Source organism: Heterodontus francisci, chromosome 33 (assembly GCF_036365525.1).
Source record: "Heterodontus francisci isolate sHetFra1 chromosome 33, sHetFra1.hap1, whole genome shotgun sequence".
NCBI lineage: Eukaryota > Metazoa > Chordata > Chondrichthyes > Heterodontiformes > Heterodontidae > Heterodontus > Heterodontus francisci.
In genome coordinates, this window is record NC_090403.1 from 39,748,537 (window position 1) to 39,776,285 (window position 27,749).

Sequence of the window (27,749 nt, forward strand, 5' to 3'; positions counted from 1 at the left end):
TGGTCCAGTCTCTTCCCACCTACATCCGTGACTCTTCTGACGCCCTACGTCATTTTGACAATTTCCAGTTTCCTGGTCCCAACCGCCTCCTCTTCACTATGGACGTCCAATCACTCTACACCTCCATCCCCCACCAGGATGGTTTGAAGGCTCTCCGCTTCTTCCTGGAACAGAGGCCCAACCAGTCCCCATCCACCACCACCCTCCTCCGCATGGCTGAACTTGTTCTCACATTGAACAACTTCTCCTTCAACTCCACGCACTTCCTTCAAGTAAAAGGTGTCGCTATGGGTACCCGCATGGGTCCTAGTTATGCCTGTCTTTTTGTGGGATATGTCGAGCATTCTTTGTTCCAGTCCTACTCAGGCCCCCTCCCCCAACTCTTTTTCCGGTACATTGATGACTATATCGGTGCCGTTTCCTGCTCCCGCCCCGAACTAGAAAACTTTATCAACTTTGCTTCCAATTTCCACCCTTCTCTCACCTTTACATGGTCCATCTCTGACACTTCCCTTCCCTTCCTCGACTTCTCTGTCTCCATCTCTGGGGATAGATTGTCTACCAACATCCATTATAAGCCCACCGACTCCCACAGCTACCTCGACTACACTTCTTCACACCCTACCTCCTGTAAGGACTCCATTCCATTCTCCCAGTTTCTCCGTCTCCGACGCATCTGCTCTGATGCTGCTACCTTCCATGACGGTGCTTCTGATATGACCTCCTTTTTCCTCAACCGAGGATTTCCCCCCACTGTGGTTGACAGGGCCCTCAACCGTGTCCGACCCATTCCCCGCACCTCTACCCTCACCCCTTCCCCTCCCTCCCAGAACCGTGACAGGGTTCCCCTTGTCCTCACTTTTCATCCCACCAGCCTCCATATCCAAAGGATCATCCTCCGCCATTTTCGCCACCTCCAGCATGATGCCACTACCAGTCGCATCTTCCCCTCCCTTCCCCTGTCAGCATTCCGAAGGGATCGTTCCCTCCGCGACACCCTGGTCCACTCCTCCATTACCCCCACCACCACGTCCCCGTCCCAGGGTACCTTCCCCTGCAATCGCAGGAGGTGTAATACCTGCCCATTTACCTCCTCTCTCCTCACTATCCCAGGCCCCAAACACTCCTTTCAGGTGAAGCAGCGATTTACTTGTACTTCTTTCAATGTAGTATACTGTATTCGCTGCTCACAGTGTGGTCTCCTCTACATTGGGGAGACCAAGCGCAGACTGGGTGACCGCTTTGCGGAACATCTCCGCTCAGTCCGCAAGCAGGACCCTGAGCTTCTGGTTGCTTGCCATTTCAACACTCCCCCCTGCTCTCATGCTCACATCTCTGTCCTGGGATTGCTGCAGTGTTCCAGTGAACATCAACGCAAGCTCGAGGAACAGCATCTCATCTACCGATTAGGCACACTACAGCCTGCCGGACTGAACATTGAGTTCAATAATTTCAGAGCATGACAGCCCCCCATTTTACTTTCATTTTTAGTTATTTTTTCTTCCTTGTTTTTACATTCTTTTTTACATTTTTTACAATCTTTTTTTTGCATTTATTTCATTTCATCTTAGTTTGTTCAGTTTGCTTACCCACTGTTTTTATTCAGGTTTGCACATGCTGCTGTTCAATATTCAGTGTATTTACACCTAATCTGTACTAATGCTTTGTCTTTCAACACACCATTAACACATTGTTTGCCTTTGCTCCGTGACCTTTTGGTCAGCTATGTGGCCTGGTCCAATCTACACCTTCTCCTTTGTTATCTCTTGCCCCACCCCCACCTCACTTGCTTATAATCTGTGACTTTTCTAATATTTGTCAGTTCCGAAGAAGGGTCACTGACCCGAAACGCTAACTCTGCTTCTCTTTCCACAGATGCTGCCAGACCTGCTGAGTGTTAGCCTAAAATATTCATCCTGTCTCAAGCCCAAAAGCAAATCAAGCAAAACTCTGGACTACTTGTCTAACCTTGCATTCGATATTATTCATCCTTGATTGGTTGCATTCCTTGATGTGATAACATAATTTTCCCAGCATCTGAGGTACTAGAAACAGAGAGCGAGTGCAGCTGAACACGTGGCTACAGAGCTGGTGTAGGAGGGAGGGCTTCAGATATGTGGATCATTGGGATACCTTCTGGGGAAGGTGGGCCCTGTACAAGAAGGACGGGTTGCATCTGAACTGGAGGGGCACCAATATCCTGGGCAGGAGGTTTGCTAGCGCTCTTCGGGAGGGTTTAAACTAGTTTGGTAGGGGGATGGGAACCGGAGCTACGGATCAGTGGATGGGGTAGCTGTTGAACAGGCAGATACAGAGTGCAGAGAGTCTGTGAGGAAGGTTAGACAGTTGACAGGGCAAAGTTGCAGCCAGTATGATGGGTTGAAGTGTGTCTATTTTAACGCAAGAAGTGTCAGGAATAAGGGTGATGAACTTAGAGCATGGATCAGTACTTGGAGCTACGATGTTGTGGCCATTACGGAGACTTGGATATCACAGGGGCAGGAATGGATGTTGGATGTTCCGGGGTTTAGATGTTTCAAAAGGAATAGAGAGGGAGGTAAAAGAGGTGGGGGAGTGGCATTGCTAATCAGGGATAGTATCACAGCTGCAGAAAGGGAGGTCGTCGAGGAGGGTTTGTCCACTGAGTCATTATGGGTGGAAGTCAGAAACAGGAAAGGAGCAGTCACTTTATTGGGAGTTTTCTATAGACCCCCCAATAGCAACAGAGACACAGAGAAACAGATTGGGAGGCAGATTTTGGAAAGGTGCAGAAGTTACAGGGTTGTTGTCATGGATGACTTCAACTTCCCTAATATTGATTGGAACCTCCTTAGTGCAAATAGTTTGGATGGAGCAGTTTTTGTCAGGTGTGTCCAGGAAGGTTTCCTGACTCAATATGTAGATCGGCCGACTAGAGGGGAGGCTATGTTGGATTTGGTGCTTGGCAACGAACCAGGCCAGGTGACAGATCTCTCGGTGGGAGAGCATTTCGGTGATAGTGATCACAACTCTCTGACCTTTACTATAGTCATGGAGAGGGACAGGAGCAGACGGGATGGGAAAATATTTAATTGGGGGAGGGGAAATTACAATGCTATTAGGCAGGAACTGGGGAGCATAAACTGGGAACAGATGTTCTCGGAAATGCAAGACAGAAATGTGGAGGTTGTTTAGGGAGCACTTGCTGCGACTGCTGGATAGGTTTGTCCCGATGAGGCAAGGAAGGGATGATAGCGTGAAGGAACCTTGGATGATAAGAGATGTGGAACAGCTAGTCAAGAGGAAGAAGGAAGCTTACTTAAGGTTGAGGAAGCAAGGATCAGACAGGGCTCTAGAGGGTTACAAGGTAGCCAGGAAGGAACTGAAGAATAGACTGAGGAGAGCGAGAAGGGGACATGAAAGAGTCTTGGCGGGTAGGATTAAAGAAAATCCCAAGGCGTTCTACACTTATGTGAGGAACAAGAGGATGGCCAGAGTGAGGGTAGGGCTGATCAGGGATAGTGGAGGGAACTTGTGCCTGGAGTCGGAGGAGGTAGGGGAGGTCCTAAATGAATACTTTGCTTCAGTATTCACTAGTGAGAGGGACCTGGTCGTTTGTGAGGACAGCGTGAAACAGGCTGATATGCTCGAACAGGCTAATGTTAAGAGGGAGGATGTGCTGGAAATTTTGAAAGACATGAGGACAGATAAGTCCCCGGGGCCAGACGGGATATACCCAAGGTTATTACGGGAAGCGAGGGAAGAGATTGCTGCGCCTTTGGCGATGTTCTTTGCGTCCTCACAGTCCACTGGAGTAGTACCAGATGATTGGAGGGTGGCAAATGTTGTTCCCTTGTTCAAGAAAGGGAATAGGGATAACCCTGGGAATTATAGACCAGTCAGTCTTACGTCGGTAGTGGGCAAATTATTGGAGAGGATTCTGAGAGACAGGATTTATGATTATTTGGAAAAGCATAGTTTGATTAGAGACAGTCAGCATGGCTTTGTGAGGGGCAGGTCATGCCTCACAAGCCTTATTGAATTCTTTGAAGATGTGACAAAACACGTTGATGAAGGAAGAGCAGTGGATGTAGTGTATATGGATTTTAGCAAGGCGTTTGATAAGGTTCCCCATGGTAGGCTCATTCAGAAAGTAAGGAGGCATGGGATACAGGGAAAGTTGGCTGTCTGGATACAGAATTGGCTGGCCCATAGAAGACAGAGGGTGGTAGTAGATGGAAAGTATTCAGCCTGGAGCTCGGTGACCAGTGGTGTTCCGCAGGGATCTGTTCTGGGACCTCTGCTCTTTGTGAATTTTATAAATGACTTGGATGAGGAAGTGGAAGGCTGGGTTAGCAAGTTTGCCGATGACACGAAGGTTGCTGGAGTTATGGATAGTGTGGAAGGCTGTTGTAGGTTGCAACGGGACATTGACAGGATGCAGAGCTGGGCTGAGAAGTGGCAGATGGAGTTCAACCTGGAAAAGTGTGAAGTGATTCATTTTGGAAGGTCGAATCTGAATGCAGAATACAGGCTTAAAGACAGGATTCTTGGTAGTGTGGAGGAACAGAGGGATCTTGGGGTCCATGTCCATAGATCGCTCAAAGTTGCCACTCAAGTTGATCGGGTTGTTAAGAAAGCGTATGGTGTGTTGGCTTTCATTAACAGGGGGATTGAGTTTAAGAGCCGCGAGGTTATGCTGCAGCTCTATAAAGCCCTGGTTAAACCACACTTGGAATATTGTGTTCAGTTCTGGTTGCCTCATTATAGGAAGGATGTGGAAGCTTTAGAGAGGGTGCAGAGGAGATTTACCAGGATGCTGCCTGGACTGGAGGGCATGTCTTCCGAAGAATGGGTGAGGGAGCTAGGGCTTTTCTCATTGGAGCGAAGAAGGATGAGAGGTGACTTGATAGAGGGGTGCAAGATGATGAGAGGCATAGATAGAGTGGATAGCCAGAGACTTTTTCCCAGGGTGGAAAGGGCTATCACCAGGGGGCATAATTTTAAGGTGATTGGAGGAAGGTTTCGGGGAGATGTCAGAGGTAGGTTCTTTACACAGAGAGTGGTGGGTGCGTGGAATACACTGCCAGCGGTGGTAGCAGAAGCAGATACATTAGGGACATTTAAGCGACTCTTGGATAGGTACATGGATGATAGTAGTATGAAGGGTATGTAGGTAGTTTGATCCTAGAGTAGGTTAAAGGTTCGGCACAACATCGTGGGCCGAAGGGCCTGTACTGTGCTGTACTGTTCTATGTTCTATTTGTCATCTGGCAGTGAAGATTGTTTTTAAGTAAATGAATCTTCATACTAGAGCTTTGTTCTAACCTCCAACACAAAACAGTAAATTATGGCAGTTGAGTTCTCATACCAGTGTTGCACATCTGAAAAAAAACATACTGACCCAACCCACCATCGGTAGGTCAATCAGTGGCATGACCTGGGTTAACCTATGTTGGGAACTGAGGGTACTCTTCAGCTAGTCAAGGAAAGCTGGTGTCTCTGCTGCGATGGCCTACACACTCAGGTCATTTTGCTCATCTGGTGAAAATAAGGGGGAGGGTTGAAAACTGGATTCTTTTTGTTGTTTTCCTTATCTTGCATGAAACATGAAAAAAGTAATGGCTTTAAATCTTTCTGGGACACGTCGCGCTGTTATCAGCTTGTACTCCCAGCACCTTAACAGGCCAAAGAATTTAGAGCGAAAGTTTGAGGAAAAAGGTCTTAACTAATGGGGCATGTCACAAGATGCCCCACCCCAGCAAAATTTGTGCCATTGTGTTTTAGCTGTTCAAAATTAAAGAAGCCTGCTGAAGTTCCCAGGGGTCCCAAACTTGCTGCAACCAAACACATGTGGCACTCCCCACTCTGTCGCCCAGCACCACCTGTGCCTTTTTGCTGAGTTGGTCCCAGGAGGTAGGGCTGCTTGCCCAAACAGCATGTCTGCACTCCTGCCCATTGCCCTTGTGACTGAGGGTCCTGACAACTCTTGTTTACAGACAAATGGTCATAAACGTGTATATAGGCTTTAGGAAACTGACCACTAATTGTGCACTTACGCATTAGATTTTATAGTAATTGTTTCTGCAATCATCTATCCAAATCCACATTAATGTAGTTATTGTAACTCATCACTCAGTATATTTTTTTCATTAATTATATTGCAAGTAAATGTTATGGGAATTGTAGCTGCTGTTGTGTTAGCTCCAGCAACAAATTCTGAAATAGTCTATACTCTGTTATCCTCCTCCATGTTGTGATTTGAGTTGAAAAATATAATAAACACTAACTTTTTGAGCAAGAATTCTATAGAGAAAGTGCCAGGTTAGACCAGAGGGCACAACAGGCCACAGTAACTTCATCCCAGCTGGAATGCACTACAGGAAAAGAAGGTGAAAAAAACAATTCCGCAGTAATTGTAAAAAAAAAAGCAGCAATATATTTCTCCACAATATAGTAGCTCATGGCCATAGAGTTTTTGATTTTTTTTGAACAAAATAAAACTGTCTTCTCATTGAATTACGTAACATTTTGTAGCATGTTAAATGTTGTGATCCACAACACTTAAAAATAATAGATTGATAAATATTAAGATGGGTTAGTTATTTACCCCTTTAAAAGCTATGTGCAATTGGGCTGCTTTGCAATGATAGTGGCAATTTTATAATGAACTGCTTTAGCGATATTTGAAAGTGTGTTTGGAATGGATAATATCATTGTGAGCTATTTATTCACTCAACTAGTTGGGGATCACTGTTAATGTGCTATGATGTGCACTGGGTAGAATGAGCACTTGCTGGAAATGAACAGATGTGTGATTGTTGCCTCCTGCAGGGACGCATGGAAAGCTCTGGGGAACTTGTCAAAAAAAGAAGCCATGATGACTTACGTCGAAGAGATAAAGAAAACAGCACAGGAGGTAGATTCTTGTGTGTTTAATATCCAGAACCCCTGAGTTCAATAAAACATGATGGTTTCATTGACAGGCCCCCATCATGGTCCACTTCCCAAATTGAAGTATTAATTCACATTTTATTTTAACTTTGTTACTGGCCTACTCCTGCAGCCTTTGATGAAGGAATTTAAATACTGAACAGTGTTAAAATTGGCTCAGAGGTACAGCAGATTGGTACCCTGAAGTGCTGTGGAAGATGTGAGTTTGCACTCACGCAGTTTTGCCACTTAGCCTTATTTGTGCCAATGGGAAGGTGCCCAAAATCTTCAGAGGAGCATTGGAGGAAGTTGCCCAGTGTGCTTTCACACCCCCTGGTGGCTAAATGAGTAATTATATATCCTGTCAATTGAAGATTTGAGAGATCGAATAGTGGAGAAAACAGAGAGAGTCTTAAGAGCAGAATTGATTTTAATTGTTATAAAAAATATTTGAGATCATCCCCTCACATTGTCAGGGCTCAAACATTTTACATTCAAAATAACTGTTTTAATTGAGGTCCCTTAAATATCTGGAGCTAGAAATGACATTACAGAAAAGAGGGAAAATTTGCAGTGTGATTAAACAGTAATGTGAAGTTAAAGTGCATTCAGACAAAGGCGAATAACAAAAGGGTGAGTTAATGTGGGAAGATGTTGAACTTGTTTCATATGTGACTCTTTTGTGGAAGGCTCTGGGTCTGGACCGGATGGCTAAATGTGGCAACTAAACATTTAACCAGTGTCTGTTGATTGAATTGGGGGAAGCATGCCAACTTCGCGTTGCCTGCTCATTAGAATGGTTTCTGTGTGTGGGGTGGGGGGGGGAGGGTGAGATGGGGGCCCAAAATCGTAACTTCCTAGCACCAGCTGAAACTAGTCTGCACTGCTTAAAGGAGAGATGCATTGTGGCTGGAGTGGGTATTGGGAGTTGTGCAGCAAGTGAATGCCCTGGGAAAGAGCGAGGAATGGCACAACATGGCAGAGAGCAGCTTCGAGGTTTTCAGACACTGTCAAAAGGCATTGGGAGCAGATAGCTGTGGAGGTCAATGCGAGGAGTCGAGCCCCGAGGACCTGGATGCAGTGCTGCAAGAAGTTCAATGACCTCACGAGTGGTCAAGGTCATTGAATGCATCGTCAAATGTCATGGGTGAAAATTCATATGCGTGGCGCCACATCTAGCAAAACCATGTGCTTGCTCCGCCTGCTGGTCTCTGACAAGAGACAATGCCGTAGTTATCTCTCTTTGAATAGAGAGTCTCGGTGACTTCCCTTATGTAACACTGGATGGCAAACTGTGAGTTGTTGCAAATATCGCCAGCTCCAGCCTGGAAGGAGCCAAACACGTAAAAATTCATCACCACGGTCATCTTCATAGCCACTGGCAGTGCAGTCCTTGCCCTGCTCTGAGGTTGTAGTTGTGGTTGCAGCAGGTGCCGGATTTCAGTGAGGATGTCCTTACTGAAGTGCAGATATCTAACGTGTTGTTCTTCGCTGAGGTTGTGGGAGGAGAATTGCTCCCTGAACAACCTGTGAGGGATCTGGCCTCCTGCTGGGAGCTCTTCTCCCCTGCCTTCCTCTTCCATCAGCTTGTCTTGCTCTGCGTGGCCTCTGCTCATTCTCACAGTATGCCTACTAGTGCAACCATGTGTGGGAGCAACTGGTTTGAGCAGAAACCTTGAAGTCACCAAAAGGTCCTTCAGCACCTGCCACACCACTCCCTGTAGACCTTTTCAACTCAAAACAATATGGAAAACGCCAAACTCTTGTAGAATTTTAGCAATGGCCAGAAGAAATCTACCAGCAACTAACCTGTAAGCAATTAATGATCCCTTTAACTAGCAGTGGTGGGGGTTCTTCCTCCTGCTTAACACATGTTCAGATATGCAAGGTTAAGAGAGGATGTTAGCTGCAAAGTGAAGCTCCAAAATGGCAGCATGGGTGTCAATCGCCATTGTATACTGATTGAAATCTTGATCTGCTGCTCTGGATACTTCTAGCACAAGTTAGCTGCACGCATGCACGCGCAAACACCCTCACCAAGATGGAGTCCAGGGTGATTCACGGCAGAAGTGTGTGTATGTTCGCATCAGACATCATTTTGGTCCTCGATTTACACCCATAGAATCCATGCAATCTGCACTACCAAGCCTAATTTCACACCTACAGTATTTGTTGAGGGGGAAAGGAGACGGAAGCTGCAGGGCAGGAGTTGAAGCGCTGGCCTGGAGCAGGCAGCAACAGAGTGGGAAACAGATACCAGGAACAGCGGGCCCGCAGCCTTCCGCCCGCCATCTGCAGTCGTGCACCAGAAGCTGCCCAGCAATCACCTGTTAACCCAGAAGCAGGAACTAGATTGTGGGTTATCTGGATTATAAGGAACAGGAGCAGCAGCAGAACGAGAGAGACATGAAAATAGGGAGCGGGAAGGCGGAAGATTGAGAAGTGGCAAGCTGATGGGGAGAATTGGGAGAGGGAGAAAGGTGACAATCAGGAGAGAGATACACAACTGGCTTTCAGAATAAACCTAACAGTGAATGTGAGGGTTTTGCAGGAACAGGAACTAAAATTTTCAGAATCTGTAATCCTGGTAGAATTGAACAACCATTTGGGGAATTTTAAAAGAACGTGCGATCATAGAATGAATTAAAGATGAGATATATTTAACTTTACAGTTTATAAATTAGAAACAGGCAAACACCATCAATGATATAACGTTTGGAGTGTACCTTTAATTTTTGAACAGGGTACAGGTGGTAAGAGTCTCGAACACTTTGTGGTCAAAATGTCCTCCATTGTCTTCAAAATCCACAATACTTCCTACCAACAAATTAAATATTGTAATTTTCTAATTTTGATTAACATAAAGCAGAGGTTGAAAATAGTTTAGAACTGCAGAAACCCTTCAGTGTCTAGTTTTATTTCGGAAGAAACCAAAAATTGTCAATCTTCTATTTTTGCGAAGCAGCTGAGGAATAATTGCTGAGTGATTGTTGGATGATATTCTGCTGACTTTCAGATGTTCTCCTTTGAAATCCATTCACCCAGGTTATCGATAAGATGTCGGGGACTGAAAGCGCAGAGCAGCACTTCCATCTGTTTGAACCACTCTATGAAGTTGTCGAGGACATGCCCAGACCTCCAGGCTTCATCCTGAAGAAGCAATCAGGTATGAGCAAAGCTAGGGAGTGGAGGATATTTCTTTGCCAATGGTGAAAAAATTGTAATGAAGGAAATTGATTTGCATTCACAGCTTTTTTTTGGCTAAACTTATTGAAGGAAGGAAATTCCACCCCAATTCACTTCCGGCAGAAGAATAAGAGTTGACTTCTAACCCCGAAGTTTTCTGGTTCCCGTAATTCAGCAGTTAGATGTTCACAGGAATTGCCTGCGAAACAACTTGTTCACTTTGGAGGCATTGTACCAATCTGCTATCGTATTACAGGGTTCCTGTTTCAGCTCTCAATGTTAAACTAAACCTATCATTCCCAAAGATTCTTCTGAGTGCAGAAAAACTCCATTTAAAATTTTTCTTTGCTCAAGTACCCACCTCCCCTACTGCCAGTCCTATCAGCCTTCTCTCAGCAGATGGCAGTTCCCTAACTGGAGGGCAGTGCACTGTACGTGGTCAGGAAGTTTGCTGCTTTGTCATGTAGATTCATTACATAGAATTACAGAGTCTACACCAGAGAAACAGGCCATTCAGTCCAACTGGTCGAAGCCAGTGATTATGTTCCACACAAGCCTCCTCCCACCTTTCTTGATCTAACCCTATCAGCATACCCTTCTGTTCCTTTCTCCCTCAATTGCTTATCTAGCTTCCCCTTAAATGCATCTGTTATTTACCTCAGCTGTTTCTTGTGGTAGTGAGCGCCACATTCTAAACATTCTCTAGTAAAGAATTTTCATCTGAGCCCCATATTGGATTTGTTGATGAGTAACTTATATTTCAGGCCTCTAGTTTTGTTCTCCTTCCCAAGTGGAAACATCTTCTGAATGTCTATCCTATCAAACCCTTTCATAATCTTAGAGCCAGTTAACCTTTCAGCCTTCTCTTTTCTGGAGAAAATAGGCAGCTTGTTCAGCCTTTCCTGTTGAGTATATCTACTCATTTCTGGTATCATCCTTGTGAATCTTTGTTGCACTTTCTCCGGTGCCTCTGTATCACCTTTTATAATATGGAAGCAGGAACTGTACACAGTACTCTGAGTGTGGCCTAACCCTGGTTCAGTACAAGTTTAACATAACATCTCTGTTTTTCAGTTCTGTACCTCCGGAAACCTCCAGAGGTTTGCCTCTTTAATGGCCTTATTAACCGGCATTTAGTGATTTCCCAGGAGGAGACCATTCAGCCTGACATGCTTGTGTCAGCTCTTTGCAAGAGCTGTCCAATTTAGTCCCGCGCCCCAGTTTTTATCCCCCATAATCCTGCAAATTCATCCTCTTCAAGTACATGCCCAGTTGCCTTTTGAAATTTCCTATAGAATCTGCTTCCACCATCTTTTCAGGTAGTGCATTCCAGGTCTTCACAACCCTCTGTGTGAAGAAATTTCTTCTCATTTCCCATCTAATCTTCTGCCAATTACTTTATATGACCTCTGGTTACAGACCCGCTCACCATCGCAAACAGTTTGTTCCCATTTCTTCTATCAAAACCCCTCATAATTTTGAATGCATCTATTAGGTCTCCCCTTAACTTTCTCTGCTCCGAGGAGAACAATCCCAGCTTTTCCAATCTCTCCACATAACTGAAGTTCCTCATCTCTGCTATCATCCTGGTAAACTTGCTCTGTACCCTCTCCAGGCATTGACATCCTTCCTAAAGTGTGGTGCCCACAATACTCCAGCTTTTAAAAAATTCCTTCCTGGGGTATGAGCGTCGCTGGCAAGGCCAGCATTTATTGCCAACCTTAAATGCCATTGAGAAAGTGGTGGTGAGCTGCCTTCTTGAACCACTGCAGTCTATGCGAAGCCCAACCAGAGATTTCTAAAGGTTTAGCCTTTTTTATTTTTCTATTCAGTTCCCCCATTTACAAAGCCAAGTATCCTATACACTTTCTTAGCTACCTTATCAACTTGCCTTACTACCTTCAAAGATGCACCCCCAGGTCCCTTTGTTCTTGCACCCACTCTAAATAGTACCATTTATATTATCCTGCCTCTCCATGCTGTTTCTCCACAGTGCATTATTTCACATAGCACCACGACTGACCGAACTGGCCGAGTCCGAAAGGACATAGCTGCTAGACTGGGTCTGTGGCAGATGGTGAGAGAACCAACGAGAGGGAAAAACATACTTGACCTCGTCCTCCCCAATTTGCCTGCTGCAGATGCATCTGTCCATGACAGTATTGGGAGGAGTGACCACCGCACAGTCCTTGTGGAGACGAAGTCCCGCCTTCACATTGAGGATACTGTCCATCGTGTTGTGTGGCACCATCACCATGCTAAATAGGAGAGATTTTGAACAGATCTAGCAATGCAAATCTGGGCATCCATGAGGTGATGTGGGCCATCAGCAGCAGAACTGTACTCAACCACAATCCATGAGCTCATGGCCCGGCATATCCCCCACTCTATCGTTACCATCAAGCCAGGAGACCAACCCTGGTTCGATGAAGAGTGCAGGAGGGCATGGCAAGAGCTGCACCAGGCATACCTCAAAATGAGGTGTCAACCTGGTGAAGCTACAACAGAGGACTACTTGTGTGCCAAACTGCATAAGCAGCATGTGAAAGACAGAGCTAAGCGGTCCCATAACCAATGGATCAGATCTAAGCTCTGCAGTCCTGCCACATCCAACCGTGAATGGTGGTGGACAATTAAACAACTACCTGGAGGAGGTGGCTCCACAAATATCCCCATCCTTAATGAAGGGCGAGCCCAGCCTTTTGGGCCTCCTTATCTCGAGAGACAATGGATACGCGCCTGGAGGTGGTCAGTGGTTTGTGAAGCAGCGCCTGGAGTGGCTATAAAGGCCAATTCTGGAGTGACAGGCTCTTCCACAGGTGCTGCAGAGAAATTTGTTTGTCGGGGCTGTTGCACAGTTGGCTCTCCCCTTGCGCCTCTGTCTTTTTTTCCTGCCAACTACTAAGTCTCTTCGACTCGCCACAATTTAGCCCTGTCTTTATGGCTGCCCGCCAGCTCTGGCGAATGCTGGCAACTGACTCCCATGACTTGTGATCAATGTCACACGATTTCATGTCGCGTTTGCAGACGTCTTTATAGCGGAGACATGGACGGCCAGTGGGTCTGATACCAGTGGCGAGCTTGCTGTACAATGTGTCTTTGGGGATCCTGCCATCTTCCATGCGGCTCACATGGCCAAGCCATCTCAAGCGCCGCTGACTCAGTAGTGTGTATAAGCTGGGGGTGTTGGCCGCTTCAAGGACTTCTGTGTTGGAGATATAGTCCTGCCACCTGATGCCAAGTATTCTCCGGAGGCAGCGAAGATGGAATGAATTGAGACGTCGCTCTTGGCTGGCATACGTTGTCCAGGCCTCGCTGCCATAGAGCAAGGTACTGAGGACACAGGCCTGATACACTCGGACTTTTGTGTTCCGTGTCAGTGCGCCATTTTCCCACACTCTCTTGGCCAGTCTGGACATAGCAGTGGAAGCCTTACCCATGCGCTTGTTGATTTCTGCATCTAGAGACAGGTTACTGGTGATAGTTGAGCCTAGGTAGTTGAACTCTTGAACCACTTCCAGAGCGTGGTCGCCAATATTGATGGATGGAGCATTTCTGACGTCCTGCCCCATGATGTTCGTTTTCTTGAGGCTGATGGTTAGGCCAAATTCATTGCAGGCAGCCGCAAACCTGTCGATGAGACTCTGCAGGCACTCTTCAGTGTGAGATGTTAAAGCAGCATCGTCAGCAAAGAGGAGTTCTCTGATGAGGACTTTCCGTACTTTGGACTTCGCTCTTAGACGGGCAAGGTTGAACAACCTGCCCCCTGATCTTGTGTGGAGGAAAATTCCTTCTTCAGAGGATTTGAACGCATGTGAAAGCAGCAGGGAGAAGAAAATCCCAAAAAGTGTGGGTGCGAGAACACAGCCCTGTTTCACATCACTCAGGATAGGAAAGGGCTCTGATGAGGAGCCACCATGTTGAATTGTGCCTTTCATATTGTCATGGAATGAGGTGATGATACTTAGTAGCTTTGGTGGACATCCAATCTTTTCTAGTAGTCTGAAGAGACCACGTCTGCTGATGAGGTCAAAGGCTTTGGTGAGATCAATGAAAGCAATGTAGAGGGGCATCTGTTATTCACGGCATTTCTCCTGTATCTGACGAAGGGAGAACAGCATGTCAATGGTCGATCTCTCTGCACGAAAGCCACACTGTGCCTGGAGGAGGTGGCTCCACAAATATCCCCATCCTTAATGAAGGGCGAGCCCAGCACATCAGTGTAAAACATAAGGCAGAAGTGTTTGCAACAATCTTCAGCCAGAAGTGCCGAGTTGATGATCCATCTCGGCCTCCTCCTGAAGTCCCCAGCATCACAGATGCCAGACTTCAGCCAATTCGATTCACTCCGTGTGATATCAAGAAACAACTGAAGGCACTGGATACTACAGAGGCTATGGGCCCTGGCAATATTCCGGCAATAGTACTGAAGACCTGTGCTTCAGAACTTGCCGCGTCCCTAGCCAAGCTGTTCCAGCGCAGCTACAACACTTGCATCTACCCGGCAATGTGGAAAATTGCCCAGGTATGTTCTGTACACAAAAAGCAGGACAAGTCCACCCGGCCAATTACTGCCCCATCAGTCTACTCTCAATCATCAGTCAAGTGATGGAAGGTGTCATCAACAGTGCCATCAAGTAGCACTTGCTAAGCAATAACCTGTTCAGTGACGCTCAGTTTGGGTTCCGCCAGGGCCACTCAGCTCCTGACCTCATTACAGCCTTGGTTCAAACATGGACAGAAGAGCTGAACTCGAGGTGAAGTGAGAGTGACTGCCCTTGACATCAAGGCAGCATTTGAGTGAGTATGGCATCAAGGAGCAAAGGAAGAAGGCTGTGGTTGTTGGAGATCAATCATCTGAGCTCCAGAACATCACAGCAGGTGTTCCTTAGCTCAACCATGTTCAGCTGCTTCATCAATGACCTTCCTTCAATCATAAGGTCAGAAGTGGGGATGTTCGCTGATGATTGCACAATGTTCAGCACCATTCGCAATGCCTCAGATACTGAAGCAGTCCATGTAGAAATGCAGCAATAAATGCTGGCCTGGCCAGCGATGCCCACATCCCATGTAGGAATAAAAAAAAAATTCATCTACATTAAATTGTATCTGCCATGTGTCTGCCCATTTCACCAGTCTATGTCCTCCTGAAGACTGCTCCTTATTTACTACCTTGCAATTATTGTATCATAGAGTCATAGAGAGATACAGCACTGAAACAGGCCCTTCGGCCCACCAAGTCTGTACCGACCATCAACTACCCATTTATACTAATCCTTCATTAATCCCATATCCCCTACCACATCCCACCTTCCCCCAATTCTCCTACCACCTACCTACACTAGGGGCAATTTACAATAGCCAATTTACCTATCAACCTGCAAGTCTTTGGCTGTGGGAGGAAACCGGAGCACCTGGCGAAAACCCATGCGGTCACAGGGTGAACTTGCAAACTCCGCACAGGCAGTACCCAGAACCGAACCCGGGTCGCTGAGCTGTCAGGCTGCAGTGCTAACCACTGTGCCGCCACTGTGCCGCCCCTATCATCCGCACACTTCAAAATTGTACTCCTAGACGCAAGTCCAGGGCTTTTGTAACGTGAGAAACAATGGTCCTAATATGGACCCCGGTGGGTCCCTTTCATACGCTTCAGTGAGAAAACCATTTGTTCACCATTACAGTCTGCTTCCTAATCCCCTAGTCAATTACATACCCAAGTTACCACCATTATTTTAATAACTCTTGCTTCTATTTTTCAAATCAGTCTGTTTTGTGGTACCTAATCAAATGCCTTTTGAAAATCCATATATACATCTACTACACTGCCTTCATCAACTCTCTCTGTTACTTCATCAAAGAACTGTTAGGTTAGCCAATCATAATTTGCCTTTCACAAATCCATGCTGGCTATCCCTTAGTAACCTGTGCTCCTCGAAGTGAGAATTAATTTTCTTCTTGACAATAGTCTCCAGTAGTTTTGCCACTGCTGGTGTTAGACTGACTGGTCTGTCGTGACCAAGTTTATCCCTACAATCTTGTTTCAAAAAAAAGTTTGCAATCCTGCAGTCCTTTAGCATCACTCCCATATCCAAGGAGGATTTGAAGATTGTGGTCAGAGCTTCTGCTATGTCCACCCTGGCTTTCCTCACCACATGCATCCCATCTGGACCGGTTGACTTGTTATCTTTTATCACAACCTATTTGGCACCTTTCTATCCATCCTTTTATCCTATACAATATCTCTGTCACCCCCACCCCATCACTGTGTCATTAGCATCCTCTCCTCTTGTGAAGTCAGATGCAAAGTATTCATTCAATACCTCAGTCCTGCCCTCTACTTCCACAAGAAGGCTTCCTTCTTTATCCCTAACCGGTCCCACCATTTCTTTAACTATCGTTTTGCATTTTATATGTTGATTAAAAAAAATTTGGGCTCCTATTTATGTAACCAGCTAAGCTTTTCTTATACTCTCTCTTTAACCTTCTTGTATCCTTTTCCAATTTCTCTTTGCAGTCTCTGTATTCTTCCTGGTTTTTTATTGTATTCTGCACCTGACATTTGTCAGAAATCTTTTTCTGCATTGTTTTACCCTCTATTGCCTTTGTCATCCAGGGAGCTCTAGCTTTGGAAGTCTTGTGGGAATATACTTGGTTTGTGCCTGAAATATCTCCATCTTGAATGGTCTGCCATTTGCTGTTTCCCGGCCAGTTGTTGTTTACAATCCACCTGTGCTAGATCCCATCTCAAATCATCGAAATAGGCTCTCTTCCAGTTGGGTATTTTTACCTGTAACATTTCTTTGTCCCTTTCCATAACAACTTTAAACCAAATTTTATTATGATCGCTATTACCCAGATGTTCTCCCACTGGAACACACTCCACTTGTCCTAGTTCATTCCCTAGACTAGATCCAGCAATGTTTCCTCCCTCGTTGGGCGAAAAACATACTGATTAAGAAAGTCCAGATATTTCTGGTGGCTTGACAAGAATTGGCTGGAGCTTTTTGAGTAACAGTCTTTACCAACACCTGTAGATCTGGGAGAAGACTTTGACAGAGAATTATTGGTCGTAGGGAAATCTGTTTTCGATCATTGTTTAGAGAGTGTTTGTTTGCTCTGGAAAAATGGCAATCTTTCAGTTTATCAGTGTGCTGCCTGTTAAACTCCAGAATATACTCCTCACAGTTCACCAGATGACGGTCTGGTTCCCATGTGTCATCATCACTGTCATAACCTTTCTCCTGTGTATCTTTCAATAATTCTTCATCCTCCTTGTTCTTTACTCTGTTGTTCCCCACTCGATTAGGGTAATTGAAGTCCCCTACTATAACTGCTGTATTATTTTTACATTTCTCTGAAATCTGCTTACAGTTTTGCTTCTCTCTGTCCTTCACACTCTTTGGGGTCTAAAGTAAATACCCAGTAATGCAACAGTTGCTTTTCTGTTCTTTAACTCTAAGCAAATAGATTCAGCCTTTGAACCTTCTAGTATATCGTCTCTCTGGAGAACTGTAGCATTATCCTTGATCAATACTGCTAACCGCCTTCTGACTTTTTTCATTCCCAGTCCCTCCTAAATATATTTTAGTTAGGAATGTTTAGTTCCCATTCTTGCCCATATTTAAGCAGATCTCTGTTATAGCCGTGATATCATAACCTCATGTGGCAACTTACCCCTGTAGCTTGTCAACCTTATTTGTAACACTCCTCACATTAACACATTCCAAGGGTCCAACGCATTCCAAGACCATGCTAGTCTGTTTTGCTTTTTTCCTCCCTCTATTTCGTGTTCCTTCTGCACTATTCTCTGTTCTGTTGCCCTTTGCCCTCCTAGTTTTCTTTGCACCTTGTCTCTCCCCTTTGCTGCTGTGAGCTGGTGTTCCACCCCCTGCCAAATTAATTTAAACACTCCCCCACAGCAAGGACTTGTGTTCCAGCCCTGATCAGTTGCAACCGTCTGGCTTGTAAATATTCCTCCTGCCCCAGAAGTGGTCCCAATGCCCCAGAAATTTGAAGCCCTCCTTCCTGCACCACTTCTCCAGCCACGCATTTACTTACAGTACTTTCTTGTTTCTGTACGTGCATAGTACAGGGAGTAATCTGGAGATTAACATCAGTGAGTTTCTGTTCTTCAGCCTTTTTCCTAGCTCAAGAAACTCTGTCTGTAGGATTTCAACACTTTTCCTGCGTATGTCATTGGTTCCATCATGGACCACTACTGACAGTTCCGCTCTCTCTCACGGAATGTCCTGCACTCATTTTGTGATAATCTTTACCCTGGCTCCAGGGAGGCATCCCACTGCTCAGAACTCATTTCTGCAGTTGCAGAAACGCCTGTCTATCTCCTTGACTATTGAATCCCCTGTAAAATTTCTATTTCTACACTTTCTTGTGCCCCCTCATGAGGCGAGTCTCCTACAGTGCTGTGGATTTGCTTCTGACTGCGCTCCCCTGAGGTGACACCATCCTCTCTGGTATTTAACATTAAATACTGGTTTGTGAGTGTCACACTCCGAAGGAACTCCTGCACTGCCTGCCTATCCCTTCTAGTCTTCCTGTGGTCACGCACTCCCTCTCCTCCTGAACCTTGTAGCTGTGCGGTGATCACTTCCTGAAGCGTGCTATTCATGAAACTCTCAGCTTCCCATATCTGTGCAGCCTAGTCTATCTGCACCTCCAGATCCCTTTTGCTCCTCTACCCCATTTAGACTTATTGGGCTGCATTTTACCAGCCCCTCGACGTCCTGGATGGTGGTGGGGAGGCCCATTAAATTCTTGTGGGAATGGCCCGCCATGACCCATGATGCCGAGAAGGCCCCGCCGGTTATTAGCGGCGGTGGCGAGGCCTCGGTACGGCAGCCCCGCCGCTTGACGCCGGGGCCTTCATTAAAATATTAAATGAGGGTAATAAAAATGCTAATTAACTTACCTGCTCCCGATGTCCATCCCATGCCAATTTTATGGCCACCGGCTGCAACTCGCATGCCTTCGGAACTCTCGGCAAGATACTGGTGGGGAGGGGGAGGAGTTAGATTATCAGGGTGGGGGGGAGCGGGAAAAACCTTTTTCATTGGCTGTGGGGATGGTGGGAAGGGGTTTAGGGTCAAAGGGAATAAAGTTCGGGGGGGGGGAGGTCGTTACTGATAACTAATTGGGGGGGTGATAGGCCAAAAAACTATTTATGCATTGGGAGGGTGGAAGAGGAAGAGGGGATTGCAAGTGTGGACAAATCATTATTTAAATTTTTATAGAACTGGCACCTTTAAAAAATTTTATTTCTCCTGAAGGGCTTGAAGCCCTTTAAAAATGACATCGGTGCCTGCACGTTGGTGCCGGATGCAGTTGTCGGGGACACAGCGACCGCTCCCTCTGCGTCATCGAGGGTGACCGCTTTTCCCCCTCCACTTAAATGAGCCCCCACGCATAATATCACGGAGCTCTGCAGTGGCGCTTCCATGTCAGAAGGCCGCCAACTTCAAAGTGCGGCGCACTGATAAAATTCAGCCCATTATTCGAGTAGTGTGTGGTAAAGGCCTGCTTCGGTCGGGAGAAAGAACCCGACCCGAACCTGATTGATCCACAGCGGACCCGAGCCCGACCCGGCCCGAGTCCCTCCAAATTCGCCCCGAGCCTGACCCCACTTGACCCAACCTGACCATCCCTATACTTACCATCGACTGGGAAGCTCCACGAAGCTGCAGCACATGCATGATGACATCCTAGTGACGTCACTCACTCACTGCGCAGGCTCAGTTTCGTCCCGGACTCCCAGCTCAGGAAAGTCTTTTCTATTCTTAATACTTAATGGCAGAGCACTTACAGTGTGTGCCTGGCCCGACCCGACCCGAACCTGAAAGCCGGACCCGGAAGAGGGGCCCGACCTGACCCGAACCCGACACATGTCTTCGGGTTCGGGTCGGGTAGTAGGCCTTTAGTGTGTGGCCTCCATATTCCTTGTGAATAGTCTCTCACTTTGGAACAAAGTCGCACCAAAATGCAATGTTTCTGTGCTTTTTAAAGTTGTGTTTAGCTTTTGCTGGCAGTCAGGGCAATTACACAGGAAGATGTTGTCACACTCCATGTCACACTCCATGTCACACTCCATGTCACACTCCATGTCACACTCCATGTCACACTCCATGTCACACTCCATGTCACACTCCATGTCACACTCCATGTCACACTCCATGTCACACTCCATGTCACACTCCATGTCACACTCATTGAGGGAACACTGATGAACTATGAAACAAACTGGAGGAATTATGAAATAAAAGTAAACTGTTGAACTAAGCTAAAAGGAAAATGGACACTTTGCTACCCGGCAACATGAAAGGAGTGGTGAGGTGATCCCTTCCTGTACTGTCAATCAACATATTTGTCTGTTGAAGATGAGACCATTATTAACATCTGGAATTGGGCTAGCAAAGGCTTTTGCAGACAGACTTACTCTGAAGCCAAGTCCAAAATAATAGGTGTGAAATTACACTTATTTATCAAAATTGACCACATTCAGATGCCATTATGAAACAATGATCCCCACATCCTGGGACATTGAATGATCACCCCGGGGAGAGCCTCTTGAGTCACCTGACTAAAACCAAAACCTGATAAGTTTTTAACCTTTAAAAAGTAACTGCTTTGAGGGAGTGAGAAAGCCATTCCAGCCAGAGAAGCTGTGAGTTTGATCCGGCTAAGCAATAATTGCTGCCAACAGCATCTTTAATCAACAGAGGCAGAGACCACAAAGGGAACCTGAAAAACTCTCCATCTGAAAATTGAACCAGGACTCCCACTGCCAGCTCCAGACTAAGTTTTAACTAAAGGAGTCTGTGATGCTTCATCAATTCCAAGATAACGAACGCCAGGCCTGCAACACCATTATGAAATTTCCTCCTGGAAAAACTCTGAAGGTTCTATACAACAAACTCTTTTACAGCAATCAGATTCTAATTGCATGCTACCCTCTACTCTCTATCTTTTCTTGTGTTTGTGATTGTGTGTGAACATGTGAGTGGGTGAGGTTGTGAACACATTCGGGTATTGTTTAAATAAATAGTTATCTTTCTTGTTAAAACTATGAGAAAACCTGGTGTTTGTTTATTTGACCCGCAAACACTAAGGAACTAAAGCGCGATTTTTAAAAAACACTATCTGCGTTCAATTGAGAGATAAAAAGCGAAAGCTGCCCATACCATTTCCCACCTGCCTGTAACAACATTTAAAGCAACAAAAACACTCCATCAGTCAGCATATGGAAAGCCTGAATGTTGAAAGAAAATAATATTTAAAAACTTAGTCCCAGATTTGCTTCTGTTTAGTTTTGTAACATATTTAAAGTGAGGGATGTCAACAATTGAGAAACAAATATTTAACATCATGTGGGCTGCTCATTGTCAACAGCAAGCACTCCCAGCACACACAATGTACCTGAAACGCCAGCCTCCAAAGTGCTTCGCTAATTGCACCATTCTCTATATGTGCCATCCTGGTGACTTGTCTAATATCTCTGACACTAAACAAATGGGACCCACAGGCGCTCTCACTCATACCAGTGGATTTGTATTGCCTGCACTTAGTTTCTCTTGGAGCACAGACCTACATGCTCCATCATGCATACTCCAATGGCCAATGCAAACCAAAGCATCCAATGTTGATGGTCCATTTCATCTGATGGCATTCTCTACCCCTGTAGCTACTGACACAAGTTAATTGACGAATGGACTCATCTGGTGAGTAGATGGTTTCATTGGATGTTATAAAGACCTGATATGGTGGTCTACATTGTTCAGTGGGGTGTTCTTGGTTTCAAGTATTATTCAGGTATTATATCAGCGAAGAGGTGTGGAATTCTGATTATTCTCTATACTGGCAGAAACTCCTACAGCATCCTTCATGATTAGTAAATACAGCTTAATCACCAGTTCATGCTACCAGTCAGCACAACAGCTTTCTTATTGCAATTAAATGGAGAAAAAGCTTTTAGTGTTTTTCATTGCACATCCTTCTCATTGAATCATTCAGTCGGTGAGCCTGTTACAATAGATTATTTTTTATATTAAATAATCTGCAACCTGTTTATCTTAAATTCCATTGGTCACATTTTGTGATGAAATATTGCGCTGGATTTTTAGGTGAAAATCCTGATAGTCCCCTGACGTCAACTCCATATATTGTGAGGAATGGGATGCTGAAAAACCATGATAGCAGCATGACCTCAGAGGAACAGAGTGTTGCGGAACAAGATATAGCAACAAACGGTAAGAAAATCATCTGAACCTTCTGTATTTCTATGAACAAGGCAACCACAGAGTATCCATGAAGCCGAAATATCAAGGTTTACCAGACTGATTCCTGGGATGGCGGGGACTGACTTATGAGGAGAGATTGAGTCAGTTAGGATTATATTCGCTGGAGTTCAGAAGAGTGAGGGGGGACCTCATAGAAACCTATAAAATTCTAACAGGACTTGACAGGGTAGATGCAGGAAGGATGTTCCCGATGGTGGGGGAGTCCAGAACCAGGGGTCATAGTCTCAGGATACGGAGTAAACCTTTCAGGACTGAGATGAGGAGAAATTTCTTCACCCAGAGAGTGGTAAGCCTGTGGAATTCGCTATCATAGAAAGCAGTTGAGGCCAAAACAAGATATAGCTCTTGGGTCTAAAGGGATCAAAGGGTATGGGGCGAAAGCTGGAACAGGCTAATGAGTTGGATGATCAGCCATGATCATAATGAATGGCAAAGCAGGCTCGAAGGGCCAAATGGCCTACTCCTGCTCCTATTTTCTATGTTTCTATCCTATTCCTTGTTTCAACAATCAATGTTGATAAAACTAAGGATGGGATCTTGTACAAGGAATATGATGAGCTAGCAAGAAAGTTTGAAAAGTTAGACCTCAAGGCTTGTATCCTTGAAAATACTACTTATGCAATGCATTAACCAGCTAGTGGAAGATCAGCCAGCCAGATGCATGGTTAGAAGATTGGTGTAGGAAGGAGGCTTTCAAATTTGCAGGGCATTAGGACCAGTTTTGGAACAGAAGGTGGCTGTACCTGAACCTAACTGGTTCATGAATAGGAGTTTAAGCCTGGAGGCGGAATAGAGGAAAATGCCTCAGAACATGGGTAGGGTATGGGGAGGAATTATGATTATGGCTGTAATTTTACGCTACCCCACCGAGTTGATGGCAGGGGGTGGCGTAAATGGAGCAGGAGGCTCCGGGAGGCTTTCCCACCCACTCCCGCCTACGCCCACCTCTGCGTAGGGCAAGGGGGGTGCGAAAAATGGCCTGCCCACCCCAGGCCAATCAAGGCTCTTAAGTGACCACTTAACGGCCACTGAAGGGCCTTCGCCCACCACCACACAGATTTTACACGTAGCAAGCGGGCGTCCTGAAGCCGGGAAAAGCCGCCCGGGAAAAGCAGGGGGCTGCCAATTGTCTCTCAGTGTGGGGGGTGACCCTGCTTATCGGGCACAGCATGCTCGATAAAGGGCCACGCCCCCCCCTTCCCTACCACACAACCACTCTTGCCTCACCAGGGCCTGACCGATTACCCCCGGCGAGGTAGCCAAAACTTACCTGCCTTCCCGTCTCCCAGGCATTTTCTGTGCATGCTGGGCTGCAGTCCCAGCAGTGGCCACCACTCCCGGGACTAAGAGCTGCCGGTCCGCTGATTGGCCGGCAGCTTAATGAGGCTGGACATCCTCCCTCAAGCGGATGGAAGTCCTGCCTCGGAACAATTAAAGCCTGGGGAGCCGTAAAATACGGAACAGATCTCCAGGCGAGGCGGAAGCGGGATCGCCACCGACTTTTACATCGGAGGCTTGCTCCCGTCCACGCACCTTAAAATTACGGTCTATGTATAATGAAGGGGCAAAGAAGTCTCAAATAGTAAACCCCATTAGTGAGGTATTACAAGATATTTCTAGCCCCTATAGCACAGTGCTTTTTTGGTTAAAGGTCCCATTTTCAAATGGATTAGTAATCATGGACCTTCAATCTAAATTCTAATATTACATAATACTCATAATGAAAGTGCTACATGTAAACAATGTTTTAATAATGCTTTTAAGAAAACAGACAATTACTTAGAGTAGCAATGTCAGGACAATTTCGCTGATGTAGACAGTGATGAGACAGACGGGACAAACCAGAGATAAAGGCTAAGTGCAACTCCACGAACATCCTAGTGCATACCAGCAAAACTGCTTTTAATGTGGTTTAAAAATTGGGTCTGTAACAGAAAATCAGTTCACAGATCACATTCAATCAGACAGCCATTGGCCAAACATGTATTAGTGACAGTCTCACCCCATTTAGATGTTTAAAAGGCTCATAACATTTTATTATTTTAAATTTTTTTTTAAACTTCCCATTGACATACGAGTTTCCTTCTCTCCAATTCTATTCATTTGAATGTGACATTCTGTGGAATATTTTACAGACCTGTGCAAACCCAGCCCAGTTTCTCAGTGTTATTTTATCATGAAAGTAGTTTACATCATTGCAACATAGTGGAAGATTTAAGTAAGTCCAACTCACAGCATTTCCATGATTACAAGAATCAAATCAACAAGAGATTAATATAAATAGAAAATACAGGAAAATACTCAGGTAGCCCAGGCACCAATATAATGGTACTTGCTTACTGCAGGAGTCGAAATTGAATGCATCCCAGTATTACAACAGCAGCTGGTCTCCCACCTCTCCTCACTAAATACTGTTAATATATACAAACGGGTGGCTTACCTTTTATTCTCTTTTTCCCCCCCCCACCGCACCACCGCCACCACCCCCCCAACAACCCACGTGTTTTTTTCACTCTCCCCTGCTGGAAAAATGATTTCGCAGATCTACAGAAAGTCTCCATGGATCCCCAGGGTCTATGGAGCCCAGTTTAAGAACCACTGATATAGGGAGACCAGTTCAAAAGGTTCTGAGAGTAAGTATAACAAAACCGGATAGGAAAATGGTGCTAAGAATGAGTCACAGCTGCAATTTAACATACAAAAGTGTAAAGCATTAGAACAGAGGGATGTGATGTTCTAGCCTTAACAGAAAGCTGAATTCACCCAGGGCTAGACTGTGAACTAAAATTCTGGAGAAGGAATATACGATTTAATTGGATAGCGGATATTGGAGATTAGTATAATAATCTTTAAATATGGGTTTATTTTTGTAGCAAAAACTGTTCGATTTCATGAGAATGAGGTCGGGCAAGATGGTGACGGTAATATTGAGGCAAATCAAACCAATGGCATTTATCCAGAAGATGGAGATCTTGATGCAGAAGTTGAGATCTCTCAGTTGGACACAACAGTAGAAATCATGAGGACAAAGCAACCTCAAGAGGATCCCTCACAGCTTCAGCACATCACTGGTATGGGAAAATGAAACAGAGGGGAGATGAGGATTAACTTCACACAGTGAGCTGTTATGATCTGGAGTTCACTGCCTGAACGGGTGGTGGAAGCAGATTCAGTAATTCCTTTCAAAAGGAAATTAGATAATTATTGAAAGGAAAAAGAATTGCTGCTCTATGGGGAAAGAGACTAATTAGATAGCTGTTTCAAAGAGAAGGAACAGGCCTGACTGGCTAAATAGCTTCCTTCTCTGCAAATCCTTGGGGGTACTTTTAACACCCAAAAACAGGTGGATTTGGTTTGAATGGGAGATTAAAAAGCTTAAATAAAACTGAAACAGGATCCCAATGCACCTCAAACCTGCCGCTTCTGTTTTTTTAACGGAAATGGGACGAGGGATGGGTGAGCAATCCACTCGCAGGAGGCGGGTCAGTTGTTCAAACCTTTTAAGGAGGCTACTCACCTTATTTTTAACAATGCTTCTGTTTTGAACCACAGTCAGCCGGGTTTTCCTAACCTTGTAAACCTGACCGGTAAAAGGAGGTAAGGGCTGAATATATCAGCTAACTGCCTTTACAGCACTGCTTGTGGGCCAGGAGGAGCAGGAGTGTTTCCTCCAGGCCCAACAAGCTTTCTTGTAAAATCCACACCTCCCCAGCCCCCTCCTCTCCCCATGACCATTAGCTCTCCCCTCCCCACCCCCCACCGCAATCTGATCACCTCCCACCCCCACCAACTACACCTACCTGCTCTCAGCTCAGCTGTAGCCGTGTGCTGCAGAGTTTCCGCCCGAGCGGCCGCCAACCTCTCAATCAAGCAGGGAACCTCAGCAAAGAAATCAAAACACGTCTGCAGCTAAAGCTGCAGGATGTTCGGAATGCTGAGCTTCCGGCTTTCCCTTTCCTAACTCCACTTCCCTCCCTGCACTGAATGCGTCCAAAAGCAAGATCGTGGCCTTTGTTTCAATTGCAAAATGCCCTAAAAATGCAATAGTGGATGGAGTTGGAATAGAGTTGTCATTATTAATATTATTGATTGTACTTACTGATCTATAAAGAAACCAAGTCCATTATTTATGCTCGTCCTCACTGTTAGTGCTGTGGAACTTCACTGTCCCAGGGCTGTTTTTTAATGTGCACTTCAAGATCATTAATATAAGCTCAGCTGCAGAAGACTGGAAATTGGTCCCTATGTGTTTATTCAAATTATCTTACATTTTTTACGTATAATTATAATTCCAATAATGTTCAGTAATACACGAAACCTTTCAAAGGCGTTTTGTGTCATTTGAAGCAATTCACCAATTCTGCAAAGGAAACTCTGTTCTGAGTGAAACTCACATGTTCTCCACGAAACTCTCCATAAAAGTCCGTTTGGTCAGAAAACCGGACTTTGTGAGGTACCCCGTGTGAAGGTTACATTCATTATGTTTGCTTCTCCCAAGTTTTCTCTTGCAGAAGGGCTGTCATGCTATTCGTTGCCTTGCTTGCTCACTAATTGAGAGGCACAGGAAATTAGTTGCAAGTACCAGTATTTTTTTAAGCATTTAAAATCATAGCCTTTTGAGGCAATCTTTCATATAGAAATCAGTACAGGTCCTGACTTGGTGCTGACATCTTAGTCTTTAAACAGTGTGTAATTCAGAAACCTAAGTGAAGGGCCACAAGTGCAGAAGATAAAATAAATCTAGAACAGATTATGTGACACCACGCTTGCAACTTTAAAAGTTATAGATTTTTGGATTGAGTTTTTTTTGCCTAATGTCAATTTTAATTTTGACAAATTTCGACTTTTGATCTTAGACAGTAACAAGAGCTACCCAGTTGATGTAGCTGACCTGAATCATTTCACTAGTGATTCAGAAAGTGAGGTGTTCTGCGATTCTGTGGAAGAATTTGACTACGAAAAGGTAAGCTATATCAGTGGTAGTGAAATTTCACTAAAATTAGGGAAAAAACACACATTTTGTTCTTGACAATGATAACTTACAATTGAAAATTATTTTCAAGGGACCAAAGAAGGCACATTGGTGGTTCAGTAATACTGCTCATTGCAGCAGTAAATTGCTGAACCAGGACCTGGGATCTTCCCTGTAAATCCTATAATTTCCCAGCAATGGGATTGATTTCCTTTATGAACTATGCGTTGCAAAATCAGAAATGTGTTTATAAGAAGTGGGGAGATGGTACAGGCTTGGGTGTGAACTTTGATTCCACATACCCTGGTATAAGAGAACTTTTCCTGTCGTATGTTTCCCGTCTCAGCCAGGTTTGCTTCCTCAAAGAA

General features: G+C 45.2%; 1 protein-coding gene across 9 annotated transcripts in view; it reads left to right on the forward strand.

Moving 5' to 3' along the window:
- The window catches only part of LOC137348116 (acyl-CoA-binding domain-containing protein 5-like), a 130,128-nt gene that overhangs the window by 34,889 nt on the left and 67,490 nt on the right, over positions 1-27,749 (forward strand). For all 9 annotated transcript variants that reach the window (XR_010969075.1, XR_010969072.1, XR_010969073.1 and 6 more), the window contains 5 exons: positions 6,814-6,898; positions 9,958-10,078; positions 22,233-22,358; positions 25,283-25,480; positions 27,266-27,372. Coding sequence is in view for 5 of the 9 variants with exons in the window: in XM_068013340.1 (XP_067869441.1) it covers positions 6,814-6,898; positions 9,958-10,078; positions 22,233-22,358; positions 25,283-25,480; positions 27,266-27,372 (637 nt within the window). In the remaining 4 variants the exon portion in view is untranslated. The remainder of the gene's footprint in view (positions 1-6,813; positions 6,899-9,957; positions 10,079-22,232; positions 22,359-25,282; positions 25,481-27,265; positions 27,373-27,749) is intronic.